Source organism: Archocentrus centrarchus, chromosome 17, assembly GCF_007364275.1.
Source record: "Archocentrus centrarchus isolate MPI-CPG fArcCen1 chromosome 17, fArcCen1, whole genome shotgun sequence".
NCBI lineage: Eukaryota > Metazoa > Chordata > Actinopteri > Cichliformes > Cichlidae > Archocentrus > Archocentrus centrarchus.
Genome location: NC_044362.1, coordinates 16,988,750 through 17,013,781, shown reverse-complemented (window position 1 = coordinate 17,013,781; position 25,032 = coordinate 16,988,750). Strand labels below are relative to the sequence as shown.

General features: G+C 41.4%; 2 protein-coding genes across 2 annotated transcripts; both read left to right on the top strand.

Moving 5' to 3' along the window:
- Nucleotides 1–3,573: 3,573 nt before the first annotated feature.
- On the top strand, nt 3,574–9,283 carry LOC115796319 (zinc finger protein 91-like). Its single transcript, XM_030752665.1, has 5 exons — nt 3,574–3,964; nt 6,586–6,682; nt 6,793–6,895; nt 6,990–7,224; nt 8,183–9,283. The coding sequence occupies exons 1-5, from the start codon at nt 3,689–3,691 to the stop codon at nt 9,206–9,208; spliced, it is 1,737 nt and encodes a 578-aa protein (XP_030608525.1). The 5' UTR covers nt 3,574–3,688; the 3' UTR covers nt 9,209–9,283.
- A 4,935-nt stretch (nt 9,284–14,218) lies between these two features.
- Nucleotides 14,219–24,429, top strand: LOC115796203 (zinc finger protein 574-like). The gene is made up of 5 exons (XM_030752496.1): nt 14,219–14,641; nt 20,354–20,453; nt 20,537–20,582; nt 20,663–20,912; nt 22,501–24,429. Exons 1-5 carry the CDS (start codon nt 14,354–14,356, stop codon nt 23,902–23,904), a joined length of 2,088 nt encoding a protein of 695 aa, XP_030608356.1. The 5' UTR covers nt 14,219–14,353; the 3' UTR covers nt 23,905–24,429.
- The last annotated feature ends 603 nt before the right edge of the window (nt 24,430–25,032 follow it).

Sequence of the window (25,032 nt, the reverse complement as noted above, 5' to 3'; positions counted from 1 at the left end):
TCAACCAAAAACAGAAAACTGAAGCTGCAGTTCACACAGGCTCACCAAAATTGGACAACAGAAGATTGGATTGATGTAACATTTCGATTATAGTCAGAATTTGGTGTGAACAATATGAAAATATGGATCCATCCTGCCCTGTATCAACAGTTCAGGCTGGTGGTGGATATTTTCCTGGCACACTTTGGGCTTCTTAGTACCAACTTAGCATTGTTTAAACACCATATACGTGAGTGTTGTTCCTGACTATCTTCAACCCTGTATGACCACAGTATGCCCATCTTCTGGCGGCTGTTTCCAGCAGCATAACCTGCTATGTTGCAAAGCTCAGATAATCTCAAACCGGTTTCTTGAACATAACAGTGAGTTCACTGCACTCAAATGACCTCCTCAGTCATCAGATCCCAATCCAACAGTGCTTCTTTGGGATGTGGTGGAGCTGGAGACTCACATCGTGGATGTGCAGCTGACAAATCTGCAGCAGCTGTGTGACGCTATCATGTTAATATGAACGTAAATCTCTGAGGAATGTTTCCAGCACCCTGTTAAATCTGTGCAATGAAGAAATGTTGCCGGTGTACGCCTGTTAACAAATCATTCGAACTCTCCATAAAAACCCCGCCCACAAGCTCTGGCTGCTACGGCAACAGGAACGGTAGCTAGTTAGATTAGCTTATCACTGCCGAGGTGTAAAAACTACAAATCCCGTCGGCATACTGGTGTTTTTTGTTTTTTTTTTTCCTTTTTCTTTTTCTTTTTCTTTTTTACCAAAAGGGTCCGAGAAGTTTAAGAGCTGGAGGAGTAAAATTGAAAATGCGCTTTGTGATCGGTTGTGAGTTCTGGCATTGCAGTGCGCAACGGTTTAAGGGGACCCAGAGCCATACCATACCTGTCAAGTTTTAAAATAAAAACTATGTTGTTCCGGGTTTGTTCCCGCTGTCGGCACTAACAGAATGTCGGCTAGTGACAGAATTCAGTTTGGAGAGGCACAGAAATGCCTTTTTATTTTAATTATTATATTATAATACGGGAAATATACGGAAAAATACTAATACGGGAGGACGGTGGGACAGAGGGGTAAAATACGGTAGTTTCCCGGCCAAAACGGGAGACTTGCCAGGTATGCCCAGAGGATAGACTGGAGTGGATCCAGTTTCTGGTTACAGTCAATAAGCAGCTCTTTAAAGAATCCCACTGGACTGAGCACTTTACGGATAACTGTTTACTGAAGAGTTTGAATGGCACGGTCGAGCTAAAGCACCGGTTATCCCTTCGCTGTCCATTAAGTTAGAGCCAGAACAACCTGAGACACATCTGGAGAGTACTAATGTGAAGGGAGTGTTCATATGCAGACCTACGCGCGCGCGCGCGCGCACACACACACACACACACACACACACACACACACACACACACACACACACACACACACACACACACACACACACACACATCACCATGCTATATTCTTTGCGTGCCACTATGCAGGAATACAGGTTGATTTATTTTTATACCAAAACACAACTAAGTTCATTCACAGTTTGAGTAAAACAAACCAAGAAAGTTGCTTTGAATTCCTACCACTATTCATACTGTTCATACTACAGGTAAAGTGCACAAACTGTCTGGTCCAGATCTTCTGTTCTCACATGTTGCTTCTACTTGCAGTGCATTACAGAAAGGATGCTTCTAGTGCTGGAGCCATAGGCAATATATGACATAGATGCAGCCTTCAGCTCTGCAAAGTGAAGCCAATACTCAAGAGCCTGAAATCTGGACACCAGGGGGTGGCTGCAAGAAGCCTTCTGGACCGTCTATGCAAAACCAGCTCTCTGACTCGCCCCTCTGCAAGCACCTTTCCCCTCGGTTTATGGGCTCAGTCATTTGTTTTGGGTTAGATTGAATTAAAACAAACACCAACGTGAAGGTGAACGCTTCTCAAGTTTCATTCTGAAGCCTCGTCCTTTATGAAAGTGTTTACAGGGGTCAGGGCAGAAAGCTGTTTTCCCGTGACGTCATGGGCACATCGCTCAAGAGTCATCTGCCATATTGGGCATAAAGCAGCCACTGGTTGCTAAGAAAAATTGTGCATGTGTATTCCCGGGAGTTTGCTGACTGCCGCTGGTTGATAGCAGTTGCAAAGACAGTGGTGCACCAGAAACTTCCTAGTGACTGCTTTAGATGCCAGCAGATTGCCACAGTTGCCTGTAGTTTTTCACGTTTATATGCAAATACTCACCCAGGAGTAGTAAAGTTAATAAAAGTGTGATGTAAACTGGATACAGAGAAGGTTCACCTTAAAAGTAAAAGTTTTGCCACAGCTCTGCAGCCTACCAGTCTGTAGGCCCGTATGATCACGTAGGATCACGTCTTATTCACGTGATCCTACATTCTCACCATTATTGTCACATGTCCAAAATAGCGGACAAGTTAAGGTTGCGTGGTTAGTAGTCACGTGTCTGCAAAATCTCAATAGGACCGGAAGTCTTTTTGCAGCTACAGCAATCGCATTTATTGGTCTTCAGATAGATAAAGCAGAATGATCTATTTTCACATGTATGCTTATGTATGATTTACTGTAATTCCCCACATAGCTTCCCACTCCCAAGACTCATGTCCACCTCATCCACCTGCATTTATATTAGGAAAGAACCAGATGCAGGAAGTTCTCTTAATAAATTTAGATTTTTTACGATATCACTTGCTTTTGCCTCTTTGTGCACCAGGTTGCTTTATTAATATTTAATTCAACTGATTGATTTTTAGAGCTGAGCATTTAAAGATGAGAGAGAAGTTCATTGTGAAAAAACAAACAAACAAACAAAAAACGCCTCCAGCTGTTCAGCTGCAAATGCCCATCATGTGGATGTAAATTTAGGATGAACAAGGTCACTCATGGGGTGCTTGTCATCTTGAAGCAGCGAAGCGACTAAACAAACCAGCGGAAAAGTCAGGCCGACAGAGCGCATCTAGTTGATGTTAAGCTTGATTAATCTCTGATTTCTCAGTCAAGTCCCGTGTTGCCGGCTCAAATTTTGGTGTAAAAACTTCTTGACAGATTTCTGAAATATTTGCGCTTTGTTGTTTGTACAGCAGTTGTCCTAATAAATTTGTTAAGCACTGTAGTTTGGAGAGACAGTTGCAGACAGTAAAGTTAAGATAACAAACATTGGGAATATTGGAAGGTGCGGTTGTTCTTGGCTGTTTTTGTGCACAGGTTAACTGTAATAACCCTGTTTGCTGGCTTGAACCTCACGTTTGCCTTTCTTCCTGTGCCTGCACAGGCTTCATCCAGCCTCCTGCAATCCAAAGACAGCTTTGCTATGTCATCTCATTATTCTAAACTGGCTGTAGATATGACAGGCTCAAGCTCCCCTGTGACTCTAAGTCAGATAAGCAGTTTACTTTCAGCTGCTCCCTCATTTACAATGGGCCACCACCACCACTGTCCCAACCAAACGATGCCTCCAATGTGTGGAATGGACACTGACAGAACTAAAGGGGGCAGTAATACACCATGGAGGATGCCAACTTCCATAAAACCACAGAAAAAGAGTTTGCGAGGCCCGCCCTCTTTCAACACTCAGCAGCACCGCTTTAACCACGGCTGGTAGCTCAACACTGCAGGAAAATGTATGTCGCCCTTGCACACAGTGAGTGACACACGAGGGGGAATTTGTAGCTCAGCATGTGCTCCGTCGTCGGTTGTGATTCGTGGCGACACAATGTGCAGCGGTTCAGTTTACCAGAGGACCCAGAGAGGAGACAGGAGTGGGTCCAGTTTCTTTTCGAAGTCAACGGGCAGCGACTTAAGGAATCGTCCTGGACTGATATCACCATTTGCAGTAAGCACTTCACAGATGATTGCTTTGTGACCGGCACGTTCCAGCTGACGCCCGGTGCTGTCCCCTCACTGTGCATCAAAACAGAGCCAGAAGAACCCGAGCAGAGCCCGCAGCATGTGGTGAGTCTGCAGCTGACCCTAAACCAGCAAACACAGGTCACATTTAGGAGACAACAGGTGGCATATCTGAAACGTGCAGAACATAGGGTGACCAGGTTTTCCTCTCAATGTGGGACTGTACAGCATATTTTTTTTTAATCCCCCCCCCTTTAGATCTTGAGACAATTTCCCACATTTTGACTGGTTCTGCAGTGCACTTTTCTTTTCAGTTGCAAACACATGCACAAGGATAACAAAAAACATTGGTCAAAAAAACCCAAACAAACCAAAAAACAATAGATACAAGACACAGTAAGGAGTGTGTGTGTGTGTGTGTGTGTGTGTGTGTGTGTGTGTGTGTGTGTGTGTGTGTGTGTGTGTGTTTGCTCCCTTCCTGATTTTTGTGTATGTTTCTCACACTTAAATTTTAATATGAGACAAAGACAACCTGAGTAAATACAAAAAGTATTTTTTAAATGATAATTTTGTGCCCAGTGGAAATGAGTCAGTTATTGCAGTCAGTGTGGACCAAGCTCTCATAGCGGTTGTACAGGGACTGAACAACTCGTAACAGTGGGCCAGACACCTCATACTCCCGCAGCATCCCCCTGCCTTCTCTGTCAGCTATGACAGTCCTATAACATCCAGAGCCTTCAGGAACTCAGGGCGGCTCTCATCCACCCCAGGGGCCCTGCCACCAAGGAGTTGTTGTACTACCTCAGTGACCTCACCTCCAGTAATGGATGAGTCGTCCCCAGACTCAGTGGCATTAAGAAGGTCCTTCACCCAACTATAGCCTCAGTTGATGTCGGCAGCACCCCACCCCACTATACACCATGTGAGTTAGGGCTGGGTAATATGGACCAAAAAGAATATCTCGATATTTTTTAGCTGAATGGCGATATATAATATATATCTCGATATTATTTTTTCTCAAAAGGTATAAACAAAAAGGCACTTCTGAGTCAAAGCTACATGTCCCAAATGTCACACAGGCACTTTAATTAACATTCAGCTGTAGATGTACATGAGAAATTAAAAATCAACTATTGGCATATTTAAATAATAATGCTCCTCAGAAAAATTAATGCTTTTTTTCATCCATAACAAAAGACTCACATCTGTGCTATTAAAATGTAAACAGAAAACAAAAGGCTGACTTATTCTTTAAAAAGCCAGTCTCCAGTGAAGTAGACGTCACCAAAGTGCTTCCTCCTGTGTGTACTCCTGTAAAATAGTACTCTGGGAAATAACAAAACATGTAAACAAACTGAATGAACAAAATTCCATCCTTCAGTCAGCAGGATTATAAATCCATAGACATATGCACTGACATATGCACAGCAGACCCGCTCAATGCAGCGTCTACGTATCCGCCGGCTGCGTCACAAGCACACGAAAGACCCCCGGACGATGTCAAAGTGTACGAATGGGCACAGTACAGAGGCTCTATGTGCGCAAAACATGGCGACAGTGGAGGATTTCAGGTTTCCAGAACTCTCCAAAAGTCGCCAACGTCACCGGAAAAAAGTTGCTAAATTTGTCCTTAGTCACTTTTTGGGTGGGGTTGCTAGGGTGGGTCTGAAAAGACGCTAAATCTAGCGACAAAGTCGCTAAGTTGGCAGCACTGCCATGCTGTCACTTCCTGCATGATTTATGGGTGAAACAGTGAGGGAGAGAGGCGGGGCAGTGTGAAGTTGTGCAGAGACAAACTGGGAGAAGAGAAAGGTGGACTGGTGGATCTACAATTATGATTGTAACGTGACATAGATTATGTATATATCTATCTGTATATATCTAATATATTGAAATATCAATATATTTTCATACGCGATATTTCTTAAAACTCGATATATCGCCCAACTCTAGTGTGAGTAGACCACTGCCTTCCTCTCCTGAGTTGCCTGACTGTTTGCTACAATCATTTCAAGGCAGACCAAAAGCCTTTTTTTCCTTGGCCTCACTGAATTCAGGGGGGGTCTGAGCTGTGTTTTGTTTGGCCTGCCGGTATCCTTCAGCTGCCTCCAGAGTCCCACAGGCTAACCAAGCCCAATAGGACTCCTCCTCCACCTCGATGGCTCCCTTCACCTCTGGTGTCCCCCATCTGGTTCGGGGATTACCACCCCAACAGGCACCAACCACCTTGCAGCCAGAGCTCTGTGTGATAGCCTCAACAATGGAGGTGTGGAACACGGTCCATTCAGACTCAGTGTCCTCAGTCTCCCTTGGAATGCCATCGAAGTTGTGCCAGAGGTGGGAGAACTTTGGGCACACAAGAACTTTAATAAGTGAGAATTAGAGTAGGGAGTGAGAGTAGATATGGCCTAAAAAGTTGTAATAACTGGTGCCAAATTATTAAAATATAACCTTATTATGCTGCTGATGCTGTGCAATGAGTAACTCAAGCAACCTGTTGTGTTATCCCATTGTGCAGGTTTACACTCATTTATTTAATAAGTCCTTCTCAGTGTAAATATGAAAGTCCCCCCCCCCCCCCCCCCCCCCCACACACACACACACACACACACACATTCACATGCTTGCTAGAAATGTATACTGAAGTTAAATGGATTTACAATAAGTCATGTGATAATGTAAGGTATTTCTAAATGAAACAACTTTCTGGATTATTATCTGTGTAGGAGCCTACAGAAACCACACAGATATTTCCCCAGTGTGATCAGCTAGAAGCATATCAAAGTCCAGTATCCTGTGTGGAAGCATCTCTCCCTTCAGTTGGTAAGAAATTTGATGTCTTTCAGGATCTCTACATGAAGTCAGTATTTACTCTTTTTTTAATTAATTAATTTTTTTTAATGTTCAAGTGAATAATAAGCTTACATTTCCAGATGCCCCAGGAACCCAAGCGCCAAGTGATGTTTCTGATTCTCTCATGTCTCATTGTGGTGAGATGATACAAAACATTGAGAACATTGAGATGATCCGGGAAAAGTAAGTTATTAAACTAACAGTTGTGTTTGATTATACAAGATTAGTGCTTAATATTTGTCTCAAAATATTTCTTTTTTAAATCTCTGTTTTTTAGGGCTGCACTTCTTCGGGTGAAAGGGAAGTACATTGTGAATGAACATCGGCTCCTCCAGTTGTTCAGCTCCAAGTGCCCCTTCTGCACTTCTGCAGTAAAGATGGAGAAGGTCACCCATGGGGTGCTCATCATCTTGAACCAGCAGTGCATTCAGTGCGACTACAGAAAGCAGTGGAAAAATCTAGCCAATGCCAGTGTCCCCAAAGCTGCGGGAGACACAGAAGTAACTTCAGAGGTGAGTGTCCTGTGCACTACCCACAATTTAACAGCCTGTAGAACCAACTTTAGTTGTAGTAATTTTCTGTTTGACTATCAGTCCCTCACATCGTTGTGGCCCACTCTTCTTTATAGTCATTCTCCTGTAGATTTGCTGCTGTGCTTGGGATCGAGGCCTGTTGAATGACCCAGTTTTATCCAAGCTTTAGCTGTCATATAGATGACCTGACATTTGACTCTAGAATCCTTTGGTATACAGAAGAGTTCGTGGTTGATTCAGTCACTGCAAGGTGCCCAGGTCATGCGGTTGTCTTTCCTTGTCATTGTGTTAACACACCTGAATGCTCCAGACCAACAAATTGTACTGTATTTATGTAATTTTAGCTGCTAAGGAGGATTGTTTTTCTTATTATGTCTTGATATGTAAAAACATTGGAACTGAAATGTGTTGCTGCCATTAAATTTGATATATTGCTTGTGTCTATATACTTCTATTAATTGCAGTTTAAATTATGTGTAACTTCTTGCTTTCTGATTTTAATTTATACTTTATTTAGCTTCTGTGCTGACACCTCTGACTCCAAGGTTATGACAATAGCTCAACTTTTTACTTGAAACAGTCGAGCTATTGTCATAACCTTGATACTGGAGGCATCATCAGTGTCACGCAAACTTTAACGTTGTCCATAACATGAGAACAATGTGACCTAGATGTTCAAATTCACACCATAGATGCATACTCTTCAAGCTAGACCCATCAAATTTCACACACTTGTTCACTGAATTTACTATACCAGCACTTCATTCCCCGCCTTTCCCCTGCTACAAATCAAAAACAGCCGAGCGTTGGCACCTGCTCAGCAGTGCTCTCATTCAAAATGGTATATTATGGAAACTCAATTTCAAAAAAGAGATGGTTGCATTTTTTTTTTTAAATTTTATTTAAACAACTCTTTTGTTCGCTCTATTTTTCTCAGATGGCATCAACATATGACAGTCACAGCAGTTTGATAACTACCTCTGGGATTGTCAGGGCTACAGATGAGGAGGGCAGTAATCCCATGGATGAAACTGAGGAATCTGATGATAACCACATGGACTCAGATGAGGACTGGATTCCATCAGAGGAGTCTGGTGAGCTGTATAATAAGTCTGATGAGGAAAGTGCATCTGAACATGATGATTATCCTTCCCTATCCCTCAAACCCAGTCACCTCTGCACAGACTGTGGAAGGTTTTTCCATCGACGAAAGCCTCACACATGTGAACACAAAATTAAGCCCTATTCCTGCAATGTTTGTGGCAAGAGGTGTGTTAGTGAGACTGCTCTAAGTTCTCATAACAGGATTCACGATGAAAACTATGAGCATCGGTTCAAGTACTGTCGTGCTGCGTTCAAAAAAAAGGTGGAGAAACTCGCTCATGAGCAGGCGCACCAAACTCAAGAAAAGCCTTACAAATGTCCAGACTGTTCACAGACATTTACCACATATAAGAAGCGTAAAGTCCACTTGAAAGTTCACAGAGGCCCTAAGCTGTTAAAATGCCATGTCTGTGGGATGGACTTTAACCGACGTCAAGCTCTCCACAGACATTCATCGGTGCACACAGGAGCAAAGCCCCATAATTGTTCAGTGTGCCAGCGGAGCTTCAGCCAAGCGAACCACCTGAAATCCCACATGCGCCTGCACACAGGGGAGAGACCCTACAAGTGTCAGCTCTGTGATAAATGCTTCAATCACAACGTGAGCCTGAAGAATCACGTCCAGCATTGCCACACAGCAAGCTCTGGACAAAAGAAAGGTGACACTGGTTCTGCTAGGGGTGAGATGGGTGCGGACTCGGGGCTTGACATCATAGAGGAAGAGCAGGATCAAAATGACGTGGCGCAGAAGGAGAAAATGCGTATTCCAGAAAATAAGAGGAGGAGCACAGGTAGGCCCATGGGAAGGCCCAAAAGAAGTGCAGCAGTGGGAATGAAGGAGCAGGCTCCTAAATTTTAGACTGTCACACTAAAAGCCCGGACATTTAAAAATTTTTATATAATATTGGAAATATCCTTTTTTTTTTTCCTTTTTCCTAACATCCATATTACAGATGCTGTATAAGAATTTGAGGTGTTGACTTGCAATAAACACCATGCAGATCACTTAAACTACATCCATTCTTATAGTTTTGTTTTTTCTAATTGTTTTATTCATTTCAGTGTTTCTTTTGTAATTAGGCAAGATTTAGGAAAGGTTCAGGTATTACAATAAAAACCGAACCTTTTGAAAGCAGCTGACTCAGAGATCCAGTCTCAGACATATCCATCAGCGCCTCATCAGGGAAGTTGTAATAGAGTTTTTACCAAATGAAATATTAAGGATATTTGCTCTACACAGTGGGAATAGAGTTTTCCACATTCACCTCTAGTTTTAGGTTTTAGGTAACTGTAATAACATTGATCCACACAGCTTGTTATCCTTTGGAGAGCTGAATTGTGTTTTAATACCTTTAAGGTAGCAGTCAGTTTTTGATTGCCTTTGCTTTTGATCAATCCTATACGATGAAACAAAAAGCAGGAAATGATGTTGCTGATTGGATAAATGAGGCATCTATGATATCAATGTGGGAAAAATCATATTGGTGTTCCTGTAGCCTTGAACTACTCCTTTAATTACTGGTTTTCATCTGTTTTGTTTTCGTAATATGGGTTCTGATTCAATTGCAAATTATGCATATGCAACATACATACAGGTCATGCTGATGTTTGCTCCAGTTTTTAGACCTCTGCCTGAAATGTGATGTCATGAGAGAAAGGAATTTTATGTATTTTTTTTTTTAATTTATTTATTTTTTTTAATTAACTCATGAGAAACTGGAGACTGGCGTGGCGTGGCCGGCTGCCCATTGCCTCTGTTGGCTCTTGGTTCTTGGCTCCATCTCTGTGGATGCATGTAATGTGTTTTCAATGTCACTGTAAGAGAATATCTAGTATCTAGAGTATCTAGTGACAGTAAAAGCATCTTATCTCATACTTGTGAAAAGAACTCTTCATGCATGCTTTAGTTAAAGAATACACACAAACTCTGAGGTCCTGCTATAAGAATACTTCTTTTCGGAAGTAATTTCTAGCAGACACTGATTAATGTTAATATTAGAAACTTTTTTCTTAAAAAATAACAGCACTAATATGCCGTTTAACCACACTTAACAGAGTTGTGGAGGTAATTTGAGAACTCTAAATATTCTAAAGTCACAGATGCGGACATGTAAAAAATAAGGTTAATAGTTTTATTGAATGAAATGAAATGAAAGTACAATACCAATCAAAGTGAGTACCAGTCAAAAGTCACTCACCCATTCATATGAATGGGTATTGTGGCTCTTTTAATGGGTGTCCAAACTTTTGACTGGTACTATAGGGGGAAATTAAAAAAAAAAAGAAGAAAAAAAAAAGGGTTTGAAGGGAAAGAAAAGAGAAAAAGAGAGGAAGGAGAGTAGGGATGGTAGGAATGATAGAGGGGGTATAGTAGGGAGAGGGTGTGGAAAGAAGAGGGAGGGAGAGGAGGCTAGTCCTCAGCCGGAGCTGAACAGCAGCACCATCACCAGAAGTAACTTGTCCATCTCCGACTCCGCTCCTGCTTTTTCACTTTCTTTGCCTCATTTTCCTGTATTTTCAGCAGCTTTTTTGCTTCTTTCTCTTGAATTTTCTGCAGTTTCCTTTCTTCCTCTTCTTGTTTTTTTAGCTGCTTCTTTGCTTCCTTCTCTTTGGCTTTCACCAGTTTCTTTTCTATTTCTTCTTTCTGCTTCAGCAGCTTCTTTACTTTATTACAGTCATTTTCTATGTCTGACTGTGCAACCTGCAAATTTTGTGTTTCCAGCAGATTCTTGTTGGTCTCTTCCAGTTTCTTTAACTGTTCTGCTGTTTCACTCTTTGCCTTCTGTATTTCATTTTTCTCATCTTCAAGTTGTTTCTTCACTTCTGCCAGTTCTTTCTTTACCTGTTCATTTTCTTTCTTTGCATCCTCTGTAGCTTTCCTGTGCTCATCCACTGCAATCAGCACTTTGTTAAATTCATCCTTTATCTCTTTAGTTTCTTTTTTAGCTTCAGCTATTTCTGTTTTCTTCTCCTCCAGTTCTTTCTGCACTTCTGTCAGTGTGTTCTTTGTCTGACATACCTTTTCAGTTTCCTGACGCTGTCTGTGCAGACTAGTCTTTCCCTCCTCCTGTTTTTCTTCTTTGAGTAATTTCTTTTCCTCTTTAAATTTTTCTTTGCTTCCTGAAACTTTATGATGGCCGCTTGAACCTTTTCTTTTGTTTCAGAGACCATCGTCTGCTCCTCCAGGAGCTTTTTATTTTCCTCTTCAAGAGCTTGCTTCTCCTGCTCCAGTTTCTCTCTGCGTACTGCCTCATTCCACAGAGTCTCTGCCAGAGTGGCCTGGTCTTTTTGAAGGCCTGCAAGTTTGGTGGACAGACTGGCTTTCTCCGGTTTCAGGTTGAGGATTTCGCTGTCCCTCTGCTGAAGCTGCTCTTTTAGGCTCTTCAATTCCAGTTCAAAGTCACTGGGTTTCTCTCGAGCCTCTGAAGAAACCTGATCATCTTGCTTGTTCTTTGCTGATTCCAGCATTGAGGTCAGCTTGATGATTTCCTCTTTATATGAAGCTGTTTCACCATTTAGCTTTTCAACTTGAAGCGCGTATTGGTCCAGCTTTGTTTTCATGGTGGACTTACTGATCATCAGCTCTTTGATGTGCTGTCTCGCTGTGTCGGCTCCCTCTTTTAAGATTACATTTTCAGACAAAGTGTCTCGGAGGGTTTTCTGAATCTCGGCGAGATCATCAAGGGCAATTTGTGGCAAAGTGTACACAGATTGTGTTTTTTCTTGCTGATTGCTCATTTTTAATCGATTGCTTGTAAACAAACCTAGTGTGATGGAGTTAACCAGATAATCTCTGGGTTAGCAGTCGTCTGTGGCAGGACAAAATGCGTCGTGAATCGCTCTCAACCGGTGGTACGTATGGAGTGTTCGTGTCTAGTTTGCAGTATGAATTTTCAGAATGTCTGGGTCCTTTGTTACTTTTGAATTCTGGAATTGCCCCTGTCCACAATAACATTCTCTGTCCCACCCATTAACAGGCTCCACCCACAAAGAACAGACTCACACAGCTTTACAATTAATTTCATACATTAATACTGTGAATGTTTTCAAGCATTCACATTAACATTTTTAAAAATTGTTTTCTCAGTTATTTGAATAGGGAGAGTGTTCAAATTGCTTTCAACCTCCTCCTCTTTTGACTCTAACTACTTCAACATAATTTCAGCTACATTCAAACTTTAGAACGATGCCAAGACATTGAACTATTCAGCTTGTCTTTATCTTTTCAATATCTTTTATAGTTTTTCTTCTGTTCCAGTTTAAGTTTCATGCATGTTTTTCACCCCTTTCAGAGTTTATAATGGATGTGTACTGGATGGAATCTTGGTGGTTAGAGTGAGAGCTCCAACTGTCAGAGACTTCAGATTTTTCAACTGAAAAATTTATTTTTAAATTGCTACTGTGTGTGAAAGGAATTAAACTCACAAGAAACTGGCATGGAGTGGCCAGCTGCCCATTGCCTCTGTTGGCTCTTTGTTCTTGGCTCCATCTCTATGGATGCGTGTAATGTTTTCAATGTTGTACATACACAGGCACTCACATTCTTGCCCACACATTCACACAACACAGCAAGACTATATCTTTGTGTATCTGCTTATTTTTTTTTTTTCCAGGTGCTGTTTATTTTTTGTGTTGTTACAAATGCAGCATCTGACGATCCAGTGTGTTTTACTTGTGCTCAGTACTCTACTTTTAACTGTTTTCCCCATTTTTTTCCCCTCTCTTTGTATCTTTTTCTCCTCCTCTTTCTCTTTCCTAACCTGCCCCTTGCTCCAGCATTGTTTAACTGCACAGATACTGATGTGAATACTAAAATAAATACAACAACAAAAAAAAAAACTACCAAGAATAGGCTATATTGTCTGTTGAGCCTCTCTTTGTGAAGCAAATGTGTTTGGGCTGTTGGTGCACATGTCAAAAGTAACTTGCACGTCTGTGAAGGCACCATCATTGCTGACGGGTCTATCCATGTATTGGAAGAACAGAAAAGGGCCTTGCCTATTTGTGCAAGATTTCAGATCACATTCTTCATACATTACATTAACATGTCTCCATAATAAACAAGTCAAGGTATGAAATGGGCTTCTATGCTGTCCAGACCCGTAAGCCATTGCAAACCGAGTGTTATGAAACAAAGAAATAGGACAGGAAGCAACTGAAGTCCTAGAGCGGGGAGACCACATTGGGCATGAGGAAGCCCCATGGTAGACCTAGGACATGCTGGAGGGATTAGATCTCACGGCTGGTTTGGGAGCATCTCTGAAAGGCGTAACTGGGGAGATGGAGGTCTCAGCATCTCTGCTTCAGTTTGGTGTTCCCGCTGGATCCAGATGTGGAAAACCAGCAAAAAAAATGGACAGAAATCCTACATCAAGCAACAGTGGAGAAAAGGCTTTCAAAAACTACAGCAGACTGTTGTCAAAATAAAGTTGATGCAGCACAGTGGTAAGCCTACCCCTGTTGCAATCATTTTGAAACTTATTTTTGACCTCAAATATAAATTGAGCCCCTACATTTTTTTTTCAAATATATAGTTTTAGCATTTGATATCCTGTCTTTGTGCTGTTTTTATTTAAAGGTAAGCTTTAGATGGCTGGTAAATCACTGAGTCAGAAAGGCTCTTTTTTTTTTTAACTCCATGGCATTATGTGACGCTTAAACTACTACTGCTATTATTAACAGTAGTAATACTAACAGTAATGAGTGTGGTGTTTAAAAATCGTGGCCATCTTCCTTATGAACCTGTCTCGTAAAGTTTTCTATGTAAGTGATGACAAAATGCCAGTATCATATACTTCATTCAGAGCCGGGATACGCAGGACGACAAACCAAGCGAACCCAGCCAGCAAGCCACGCCAGTTCTGTTAGCACAACATCCAAATGCTGCAGCTGTTAGCCTGCCATCGCTGTTTATGTTACGATGCAGTGGTTCCAGCAGGGGAGCGTTTAAATTTAACGCTGTCTAACCACCTCCTAGAAGGGAGTGCCACATTTGCAGCCCAGCATGTGCTCCGTAGTCGGTTGTAATTCGTGGCGACACAATGTGCAGCGGTTCAGGTTACCAGAGGACCCAGAGAGGAGACTGGAGTGGGTCCAGTTTCTTTTTGAAGTCAACCGGCAGCGACTTAAAGAATCGTCCTGGACCGATATCACTATTTGCAGGGAACATTTCACAGACGACTGCTTTGTAAGCTTGACTCTGACGGACACGGTCCAGCTGAAGCCCGGTGCTGTCCCTTCACTGTGCGTCAACACGGAACCAGAAGAACCTGCGGTGAACCCGCTGAATGTGGTGAGTCTGTGTCAGTCGAGGGAACATCTGTAGCTGTCCCCTCAGCATTTCGCCGGATCGTGTTGTCAATCTAGCCCCCGTGTTGTTTTGCGTTACCCGTATATAATGTGTATTACGGTAAGGGAAACTAAAGATCTGATTTCAAAATAAAAGCGATCTTCAAGGGAATTATGATTTCAGTATTAACCTACATATTTAGTCAGTCAGTGATATATTTGTATATAAAACATCCATAAATAAAAATTTAAAAGTATTTAAATAAAAAATACACAAGCAGTATTTAAAATATAGATTTTAAATTCACGTAAATAGTAAAATGTGAAAAAATTTACCAATTACCACATTTAAAGATGAAGTTTTCAAAGGTCGTACACAGTCATTACACGTAAACTTGCCATTTCCACAGACTAATTTGACTTTATATCAACAGTATACACCCTCATTGTGTTACCCATTCAATATCATGTCAGTCAGATCTTTGGATTTCAAAATAATAGCCCTTTGAAATCGGTTATTTATGCTATATTTTCATCCTGGTTAAGAATCCTATTATATGGAAACTTCATGTTTCCATAGACTAGTTTCACTCTAGATCAGCATACATACACCCTTACAGTGGTACTTGGTCAAGCCAGTTTAACTTCATATTTCATAGTAAAAGCCCTTTGGAGGCCTGGGGGGGGAGCTCTGGACTGCATTGTCTACATTGTCTGGAATGCTGTCCTGAGCTCCCTCCCCAGGCGCCTCAACCCACATTCACACTTTTCCTCAGGTGACCTCAAGAGCTCACTTGATAGAATTGGGCGAAGTCTCAAATTGGTTTCACTTAAAACCGCTGATTTTAATGACCTTTGCCTTCTTTCAAATCTTGGTGCATGTGATTATGCACATGAACCATAGTGGGTCAGAAGACAATCCCCACTTGGTTTAAAATTCCTGGGTCTCTCCACCTTTTGGTTTAAGAACTGAAGAAGCCTTTTGGATGAGAGGTGAAAGGTCTTCAAGAACTACTATGACCTGGATGACTGAGAACCTATACAGACATTAGATAGTGCTGGTTTTTTTTACTTAATAAAAACTGAGCCAAAATGCAAAAGTAGTATGTGAAAAACTAAGGAAATAAACATGTGCATAACAAGAGATGTGCAATTGCAATAATTTTCGGGGAGAAGTAGTTCATTTTCTGGAAAAATTTCAGGGGTGCCAACATTTTTGGCACCGGTCTGAAGTAAACTAAAGCGGACGTTGTTACCTCAGTGAAGAAACTTTAGCCTGATGTTCCTAATAAACTGGAAGCATGTATTAATGTTTCTTTAGGGATAACCAAAACAAACATAGTATTTATTAAATAACTGCAATAATATAATTATCTTGATCACTTTTCATACATGACTATGCACCCTGTCACATATCCAGTTACATAACGACACCTAATTTTAGGTGAGGATCAATCTGCACACAGGGACGAGGTCCACAAATTGACCATATGGCGCTCTGCAAACAACCGCACACTAAACACAAAGGAACCAAAATAAGTTGTCCTGGATGTCAGGAATTGCAGACCTGACCACTCTCCCATTTTTATTAATGGAGACTATGGAAATTGTCCCAAACTTTACATTTCCAGGTTACCACATAGCTGACAGTCTTTCCTAGTTGTTCCACAGCACTGCTGCTGTAAAAAAGGCACAGCAGCATCTAAACTTCCTATGCTCACCCCAGTCATCACCTTTTATACCTTCTGCCCACAGGAAGGAGATGTATAGTACCAGTTCAAACTTTTGACTGGTACTGTAGGTCAATTAAAATACAAACAAAACTCTGGAACATTTCTTCCCCAAAGCCATCCTGTAACATACGTTACAACTTCACATTCCTATGTGAGCAATATTCTTTTTACCATACGTGCAATAATTTTAATCACGGTGATCGGGAACTTATTTGACCCTCCTTGTTGTGCTTTTTCTTTCTATCTTGTATGGTTTCATAAATGGCTTAAAATGACTTAAAATGACTGGGTGCCTCTATGGATGCTTGTAATGTGTTTTCAAAGTCACTGTAAGAGAATCTAAGAGAGTATCTAGTGACAGTAAAAGCATCTTATCTCATACTTGTGAAAAGAACTCTTCGTGCATGCATTAGTTAAAGAATACACACAAACTCTGAGGTCCTGCTATAAGAATACTTCTTTTCAGACACTAATAAAGGAAGTAATTTCTTTTTTTCATTTTTTGGCCACAGTGGCTTTTTATCATAGTGGAGAGAGACAGGAAATGGGGGAAAGTACAGGGGAAGACACGCAGGCAAATTGGCGACGGGTTGGGATGCGAACCCGCGCCGCCCGCACCGCAACGCGGCACATGTATGTGCTCGCTGGCTTCACCACCAAGCCACCCAGGCGCCAGGAAGTAATTTCTAATGTAGCAGACACTGATTAACGCTAATATTAGAAACTTTTTTCTTAAAAAATAACAGCACTAATATGTCGTTTAACCACACTTAAGAGTTGTGGAGGTAATTTGAGAACTCTTAAATATTCTAAAATCACAGATGCAGACATGTAAAAATTAAGGCTAATATTTTTATTGAATGAAATGAAATGAAAGTACAATATCAATCAAAGTGAGTACCAGTCAGCCACTCACCCATTCATATGAATGGGTGAGTGGCTCTTTTAATCGGTGTTCAAAATTTTGACTGGTACTATAGTGGGAAATAAAAAAAAAAAAAAGGGGGGGGGGGCAACAATCTGAAAGATCCCCTATGAGGAAGCACTAGGCGACAGTGGGGAGGAAAAACTCCCTTCTAAAAGGAAGAAACCTCCGGCAGAACCAGGCTCCGGGAGGGGTGGCCATCTGCCGAGACCGGTTGGGGGTGAAGGGAAAGAAAAGAGAAAAAGAGAGGAAGGAGAGTAGGGATGGTAGGAAAGATAGAGGGGGGTATAATAGGGAAGGTATGGAGAGGGTGGGGAAAGAAGAGGGAGGGAGAGGAGGCTAGTCCTCAGCCGGAGCTGAACAGCAGCACCATCACCAGAAGTAACTTGTCCATCTCCGACTCCGCTCCTGCTTTTTCACTTTCTTTGCCTCATTTTCCTGTATTTTCAGCAGCTTTTTTGCTTCTTTCTCTTGAATTTTCTGCAGTTTCCTTTCTTCCTCTTCTTGTTTTTTTAGCTGCTTCTTTGCTTCCTTCTCTTTGGCTTTCACCAGTTTCTTTTCTATTTCTTCTTTCTGCTTCAGCAGCTTCTTTACTTTATTACAGTCATTTTCTATGTCTGACTGTGCAACCTGCAAATTTTGTGTTTCCAGCAGATTCTTGTTGGTCTCTTCCAGTTTCTTTAACTGTTCTGCTGTTTCACTCTTTGCGTTGTGTATTTCATTTTTCTCATCTTCAAGTTGTTTCTTCACTTCTGCCAGTTCTTTCTTTACCTGTTCATTTTCTTTCTTTGCATCCTCTGTAGCTTTCCTGTGCTCATCCACTGCTATCAGCACTTTGTTAAATTCATCCTTTATCTCTTTAGTTTCTTTTTTAGCTTCAGCTATTTCTGTTTTCTTCTCCTCCAGTTCTTTCTGCACTTCTGTCAGTGTGTTCTTTGTCTGACATACCTTTTCAGTTTCCTGACGCTGTCTGTGCAGACTAGTCTTTCCCTCCTCCTGTTTTTCTTCTTTGAGTAATTTCTTTTCCTCTTTAAATTTTTTCTTTGCTTCCTGAAACTTTATGATGGCCGCTTGAACCTTTTCTTTTGTTTCAGAGACCATCGTCTGCTCCTCCAGGAGCTTTTTATTTTCCTCTTCAAGAGCTTGCTTCTCCTGCTCCAGTTTCTCTCTGCGTACTGCCTCATTCCACAGAGTCTCTGCCAGAGTGGCCTGGTCTTTTTGAAGGCCTGCAAGTTTGGTGGACAGACTGGCTTTCTCCTGTTTCAGGTTGAGGATTTCGCTGTCCCTCTGCTGAAGCTGCTCTTTTAGGCTCTTCAATTCCAGTTCAAAGTCACTGGGTTTCTCTCGAGCCTCTGAAGAAACCTGATCATCTTGCTTGTTCTTTGCTGATTCCAGCATTGAGGTCAGCTTGATGATTTCCTCTTTATATGAAGCTGTTTCACCATTTAGCTTTTCAACTTGAGGCGCGTATTGGTCCAGCTTTGTTTTCATGGTGGACTTACTGATCATCAGCTCTTTGATGTGCTGTCTCGCTGTGTCGGCTCCCTCTTTTAAGATTACATTTTCAGACAAAGTGTCTCGGAGGGTTTTCTGAATCTCAGCGAGATCATCAAGGGCAATTTGTGGCAAAGTGTACACAGATTGTGTTTTTTCTTGCTGATTGCTCATTTTTAATCGATTGCTTGTAAACAAACCTAGTGTGATGGAGTTAACCAGATAATCTCTGGGTTAGCAGTCGTCTGTGGCAGGACAAAATGCGTCGTGAATCGCTCTCAACCGGTGGTACGTATGGAGTGTTCGTGTCTAGTTTGCAGTATGAATTTTCAGAATGTCTGGGTCCTTTGTTACTTTTGAATTCTGGAATTGCCCCTGTCCACAATAACATTCTCTGTTCCACCCATTAACAGGCTCCACCCACAAAGAACAGACTCACACAGCTTTACAATTAATTTCATACATTAATACTGTGAATGTTTTCAAGCATTCACATTAACATTTTTAAAAATTGTTTTCTCATTTATTTGAATAGGGAGAGTGTTTTCAACTTTCAACCTCCTCCTCTTTTGACTGTAACTACTTCAACATAATTTCAGCTACATTCAGACTTTAGAACGATGCCAAGACATTGAACTATTCAGCTTGTCTTTATCTTTTCAATATCTTTTATAGTTTTTCTTCTGTTCCAGTTTAAGTTTCATGCATGTTTTTCACCCCTTTCAGAGTTTATAATTGTGTGTACTGGATGGAATCTTGGTGGTTAGAGTGAGAGCTCCAACTGTCAGAGACTTCAGATTTTTCAACTGAAAAATCTCTTCTTAAATTGCTGCCGTGTCCACAGCATTCACTCTACAGCCATCATTTTCCCCTCAAAACATAGAGCTGCTCCTCTTCTTTCAAAGAATGTGTGTCTGAACCCTAACAGATTTAAACTTTTTGAACAGTGTGGATCCAAGTAGAGGAAGTTCCTCCCCACTCCTCCATAGAGACCAATTGTAATTTTAGGGACTTTAGCCACTTTTTTAAACTGCTCCCATGACCACATTTTTGACCTCAGGACACTGGAACTGTGACACTCACATTTCAACAAGTATTTTGGTAGGAAACACGGTGTCTGATTTAGAAGCAGTTGTTTGACAGGTGCATCTGTCAGGGATTTGGCATAGAGTAGTTATGCTGTGCACCTGACTGATTTGGGCACTTGTTTTCAACTGGGCTGATATTAGCCTCTTAATACTGTTTTCAATATGTTTGGTGCTAAGGCACACCAGAGGGCAAACCAGGCCATTACCAGTGATTCCCAAAGTGTGGACTGCGGACCTCTGCTAAGCCATGAATGTACTGCAGGTGGACCGCAGCAACAACAGAAATTCAGTTTGAAATTACTCACAAGCATGCATTGTTATATGTTCATATATATTTATTTCTTTATTCAATATAAAAAGGGGGGTTGTCATGGGATTTTCTGGTTTTTAAGTGTGCCACAGCACTCTTGCCTTTGGGAATGATGTCTTTAGCTTTTGTTTGACTACAAGCTTTTGTTTTGTTTGATTTTGTATAGGAGCCTGTGGAAATGACAGATGCAGTCAGTCAGTGTGATGGCCTACAGTTATGTAATAGCTCAAATTCCTCCCCAGAAATAACAGAACATACCTTGAGAGGTAAGAAACTGTCCGGATCATGTCATTAAAAATGTAAAGTGTGTCTAAGTGTTGGATTCAGATGTCTTCCCGTGATATTTCAGATGCGCTCACTCCTGGATCTTCAAACACAGATTTAAACCAGGAACTGTAAGTCCCACTTTCTCAGCATGCTTGGAGATATTACATCATGAAGTGTCTGACTGTTTGTACTCTTACTTGTGTTTTAGGCCTGCACTTCAGAAAGGCAAATACATAGTGAATGAAAACTGCCTCCTCGAGTTGTTTGGCCACAAGTGTCCATCGTGTGGAGGCAGACTCCAGATGGTGAAAGTCACCTATGGGGAACTTATTATCTTGAACCAACGGTGCCTTAAGTGTGACTACAAAAACCAGTGGAAAAGTCAGGCCAGTGCCAGTGTCCCAACAGCTGCAGATGGGGGCCTGACAGGAGGCACCAAAACTCCAGAGACCCAGCTGGTAGGTTTAACCTGAGATACTTTGATACTGAAGAAGACCTGATCATTTGAGATGCTTGTAGTGTGTTTATTCTATGAATCCTAAAGATATTTAGCTCACAGAAGGTTAAATATGTGACACGTGTTCATTATATCACAGACTATAAACGAAAGACAGATCTAACCACTGTAATGTCACCCATTATCATGTGACCTAGGGCTTATGAGGTACCTTATTTGGTGCTAGGCTAGCAAAAGCAGTCCTTAAAACAGCGTGTTTACCACAGAAATCGAACAGCTGACAAGAGCATCATTTAGTACATCTCAACGCTGGATGAGACAAAACAGCACCAACCTGTCCTTCAAAGTGGGCACAAGCCTATCACAACTTTAAGCCTAATATAATTTAAACTTGCCGGTTGCCATGAAGGGAGAAACTAACTAGTCTAAATCTGTGCTTTCAGCAGCATTATGCACCATGTCACAAAGCTCAAATCATCTCAGTCTGGTTTCTTGAACATGACATTGAGTTCACTGCACTCAAACGGTCACCACAGTCACAGAGCACCTTTTGGATGTGGTGGAACAGGAAATTTGCATCAACGTTGTGCAGTTGAAATGTCTGCAGCAACTGTGTGATGCTATCATGCCAATATGGACCAACATCTCTGAAGAATGTTTCCAGCACCTTGTTGAATCTATATCATGAAGAATTAAGACAGCTCTGGAGGCAAAACTGGGTGCAATGCAGTATTAGCATTAGATGTACCTAATACCTGTTTTTTTTTTTTTTAACCTCAGAAGTTTCTGCTTTCTTAAACATTAAAAAAACCACCAGGTTAATACATATCGCAACATTATAAAGTCACAACAAAATTAAGCAAGCTTGTAAATGTACTTGGACTGCATTGGTACACAAATGTAACAAACTAAACTAAAATAGCACTCATAAAAACCAAAGTACAGACATCTTGGACTGTAACTATAAAGTAGGTGTTCTATTAGGAAAGCTCCAAAAGGCACACACAACACAAACACGTGGAGAGATCCAATTTAGTGACTCCAATTAGCGAGGCCCCGCAGATGCCAGCAGGCTACAGCTGCCTGTGTCAGCACACTCAGTCAAAGTGGCCATGCCCGTAACCCCTAGTATCCAGATGGATAAGAAAAAAAAGAATTCTCCCACTGTACAGTTGTAGTCAATGGGAAAACTATCCATAGAGACTAAAACAGTTTTTATTTTATTTTTTTAGTACCAAACTGTAAAATTATTTTTTATGTATGTGTCCTGTATGTGAACACAGGACACTATAGGGATTGACTCATTTTTGGAGCCAGCTTCATGTAGCAATGCTGCAGTTACTCGCATTTCCACCTTTATTTAATTACTCAGGCCTCAGAGGTTGTCCCTTGTGCCCGACACCACTTGTTTTGTTCTTTCCTCAGTATCTTTGCCCACGTCTGCACTTTTAAAAAAGAACTTTTTGAAATGATACATGTCCATTGCTTGCATCTTGTGCTTAGTCACTTTTCATGAATACTCAGTGCTGTACAGACTGAAAAATTTCACAAATGCTAGGTTGTCATTCTCATCATTGTATCTTTCACAGGCGGTGCTAACAGACGACAATGCCAACACTGCAGTTTTGTCTGAGATTGTTACTTTGAGTGAAGAAAAAAGCGATCCTTCAGATGACGAAGAGGAAAGCAAGACAGGCGGGATGAGTTCAGATGGGGACTGGAATCCAACGGAGGAATTCTTGGTGGCTGACGAGCTCACAAAGGAGTCTGAGGAGGAAACTGAGGATGAAGGCGCAGAGGAAGATTTCGATTCCCCGGGTGGCCTCGAAATTAATGAGCTCTGCACCGAGTGTGGACGCTTTTTCCTCATCTTGAAGCCTCACACGTGCGAGCACAAAATAAAGCCCTATTCCTGCAATATTTGTGGAAAAAGGTGTGTTTCTGAGATTTCTTTAAAAAATCATAGCAAAGTCCACAATGAAACCTACGAGCTTCCATGCAAATATTGCTATATCACTTTCAAAACCAGGGTGGACAAATTTAAACACGAGCAGACCCACCAAGATAAAAAAGATCCCTTTAAATGTCCCGACTGTCCAAAAACATTTGGCACCAGTAAAGAACGCAGGTCCCACCTGGCAAAGCACAGAGTCTCGAGGGAGTTCAAATGTGGAGTCTGTGGGATTGAATTTAAGGACATACATCATCTTAGGAGGCACTCTGTTGTGCACACCGGGCTGAAACCATACAAGTGTTCGGTGTGCCAGCGTGGCTTCAACCAGACGAGCCACCTGAAATCCCACATGCGCCTGCACACCGGGGAGCGGCCTTACAAGTGCCAGCTCTGTGACAAATGCTTCAACCACAACGTGAGCTTGAAGAGTCACGTCCAGCGTTGCCACATGTCGAGCTCTGGACCTCGACAGATAGATGAAAGGGCAAATGATGCTGAGGGCATGAAGAATAAGAGAGACGTGGACTCTGAGTTTGACAGCGGAGAAGAAAAACAAGAGGTTCAGAGGGAGAGATCAGTGAAGCCGAAAAATAAAAGAAGCACAGGTAGGCCCAGAGGAAGGCCGAGGAGAAATTCGGCAGGGGAAATTAAAGGCAAGCGTTCAAACGCAAAAACGCCAGAATCAAAGGCGCAGAAGTTAAAGAAAACAGGCTCCAGTGATGAGGAGAGTGAAGACAAGCAGTCAGGCAGTGATGGATCCTTTGACTCGGCAGAAGAGGAGGAGGAAGAAGAAGAAGAAGAGGAGGAGGAAGAAGAAGAAGAAGAAGAAGAGGAGGAGGAAGAAGAAGAAGAAGAAGAAGAGGAGGAGGAGGAGGAGGATGAGACAATGAGGAGGAGCATGGAGAGCACAAGAAGGAGACCAAACAATGACAGTGACTCTGATTTTGACCCAGAAGTAGAAGCAAAGAAAAAGCGGTACAGCAGCCAGAAGAGTGTTAAGAAACGGAGAGAACGATCAAAGAAGGGTCTAGTGGTCTGAAGTCTTTTTTTTTTTTTTTTAAAGCTTTAATAACAGAAGGATCCCACTACACAGCCACTATTGTTATAATTCAGTAAATACATGAAATCATTGCTTAATGTGAGAAACAAAGTATCCACACAAGACTGTTTGGAGTGTTGTTTGCTTTTCAGAAGCCTTTTTTTTTATCTTGTTAACAGTTGTCGAGATGAATTACAAACAGATGGAGGCTGAAGCTACATTGCGGCACTGCTTGCCTGAAGAAGAGCAAGTCAGTATTTGTTTAGATTCAAAATGAAGATAATGTAAGAACTGACTTCATAGCACTTTCTTTTATTGTTGTCGCTGTATACAGTCAGTTTAAAGTCTCAGATTAGCTCTGGCACAACGTGCAATTTCTATTTATTTTTTCTATTAAGATGCTTAATTATGTGACTTTGTGAAGAGAAAAAACGTCAGTTAATATTTCCTGTTTTATTTCATCTTTAAATATTACAGAAGCTTACACAACAATGTTCTTTTATTTAATTAAAATTTATATAAATATGCATGTTAGCTATTTTCATCATTTTGAGGTTAGATATTTATTTTTATAAGTGCACTCATATGAAAAAGAGATTTTCCCAGGACTTGTGCAATCCCATTAAAAACTAAGTACACTCTTACTGTTTCCACGGGTATTAAGAGGGTAAGTAGCAGCCAGGTGTTGTGCATAAACTTGATTATTTAATCATCATCAAGTGTGAGCGCCTCTATAAATGCAGAGGTTTAGGCAGTTTGCTGGTCTGGAGCATTTAGGTGTGTTAACACTGCCAAGAAAGACATCAGCAACAATCTTAGAGAATCAATGTAAGGTTATAAGGCCAATTTGAAGTCCATTATTTTGGAGTGAGATTATTCACAAGTAGAAAACATTCAAGACTTCAGCCAGTTTTCCCAGGCGTGGGCGTCCCAGCAAATTCAAGTCAAGGTCAGACCGTGCTCAGAGAAACTGCAAAAAAAGAAAAACCCTTCATTTCACACAGGCCCTAAGTTAGCAGGTTAAATGTTCACGTTCATGACAGCGCAATTAGAAAAAGACTGAACAAGTATGTTTTTGTTGTTGTCAGGAGAAAACCTGTTTTTTCTGAAAAAACATGGCAGCACAGT

Bases quoted from the DNA above. Each gene is read 5' to 3' on its own strand.
- LOC115796319 (XM_030752665.1), top strand. From the start codon at position 3,689: ATGTGCTCCGTCGTCGGTTGTGATTCGTGGCGACACAATGTGCAGCGG. The intron at 3,965-6,585 runs GTGAGTCTGCAG...TTATCTGTGTAG, and splicing joins AGCAGAGCCCGCAGCATGTG to GAGCCTACAGAAACCACACA. The intron at 6,896-6,989 runs GTAAGTTATTAA...TCTGTTTTTTAG, and splicing joins ATTGAGATGATCCGGGAAAA to GGCTGCACTTCTTCGGGTGA.
- LOC115796203 (XM_030752496.1), top strand. From the start codon at position 14,354: ATGTGCTCCGTAGTCGGTTGTAATTCGTGGCGACACAATGTGCAGCGG. The intron at 14,642-20,353 runs GTGAGTCTGTGT...GATTTTGTATAG, and splicing joins CGGTGAACCCGCTGAATGTG to GAGCCTGTGGAAATGACAGA. The intron at 20,583-20,662 runs GTAAGTCCCACT...CTTGTGTTTTAG, and splicing joins ACAGATTTAAACCAGGAACT to GCCTGCACTTCAGAAAGGCA.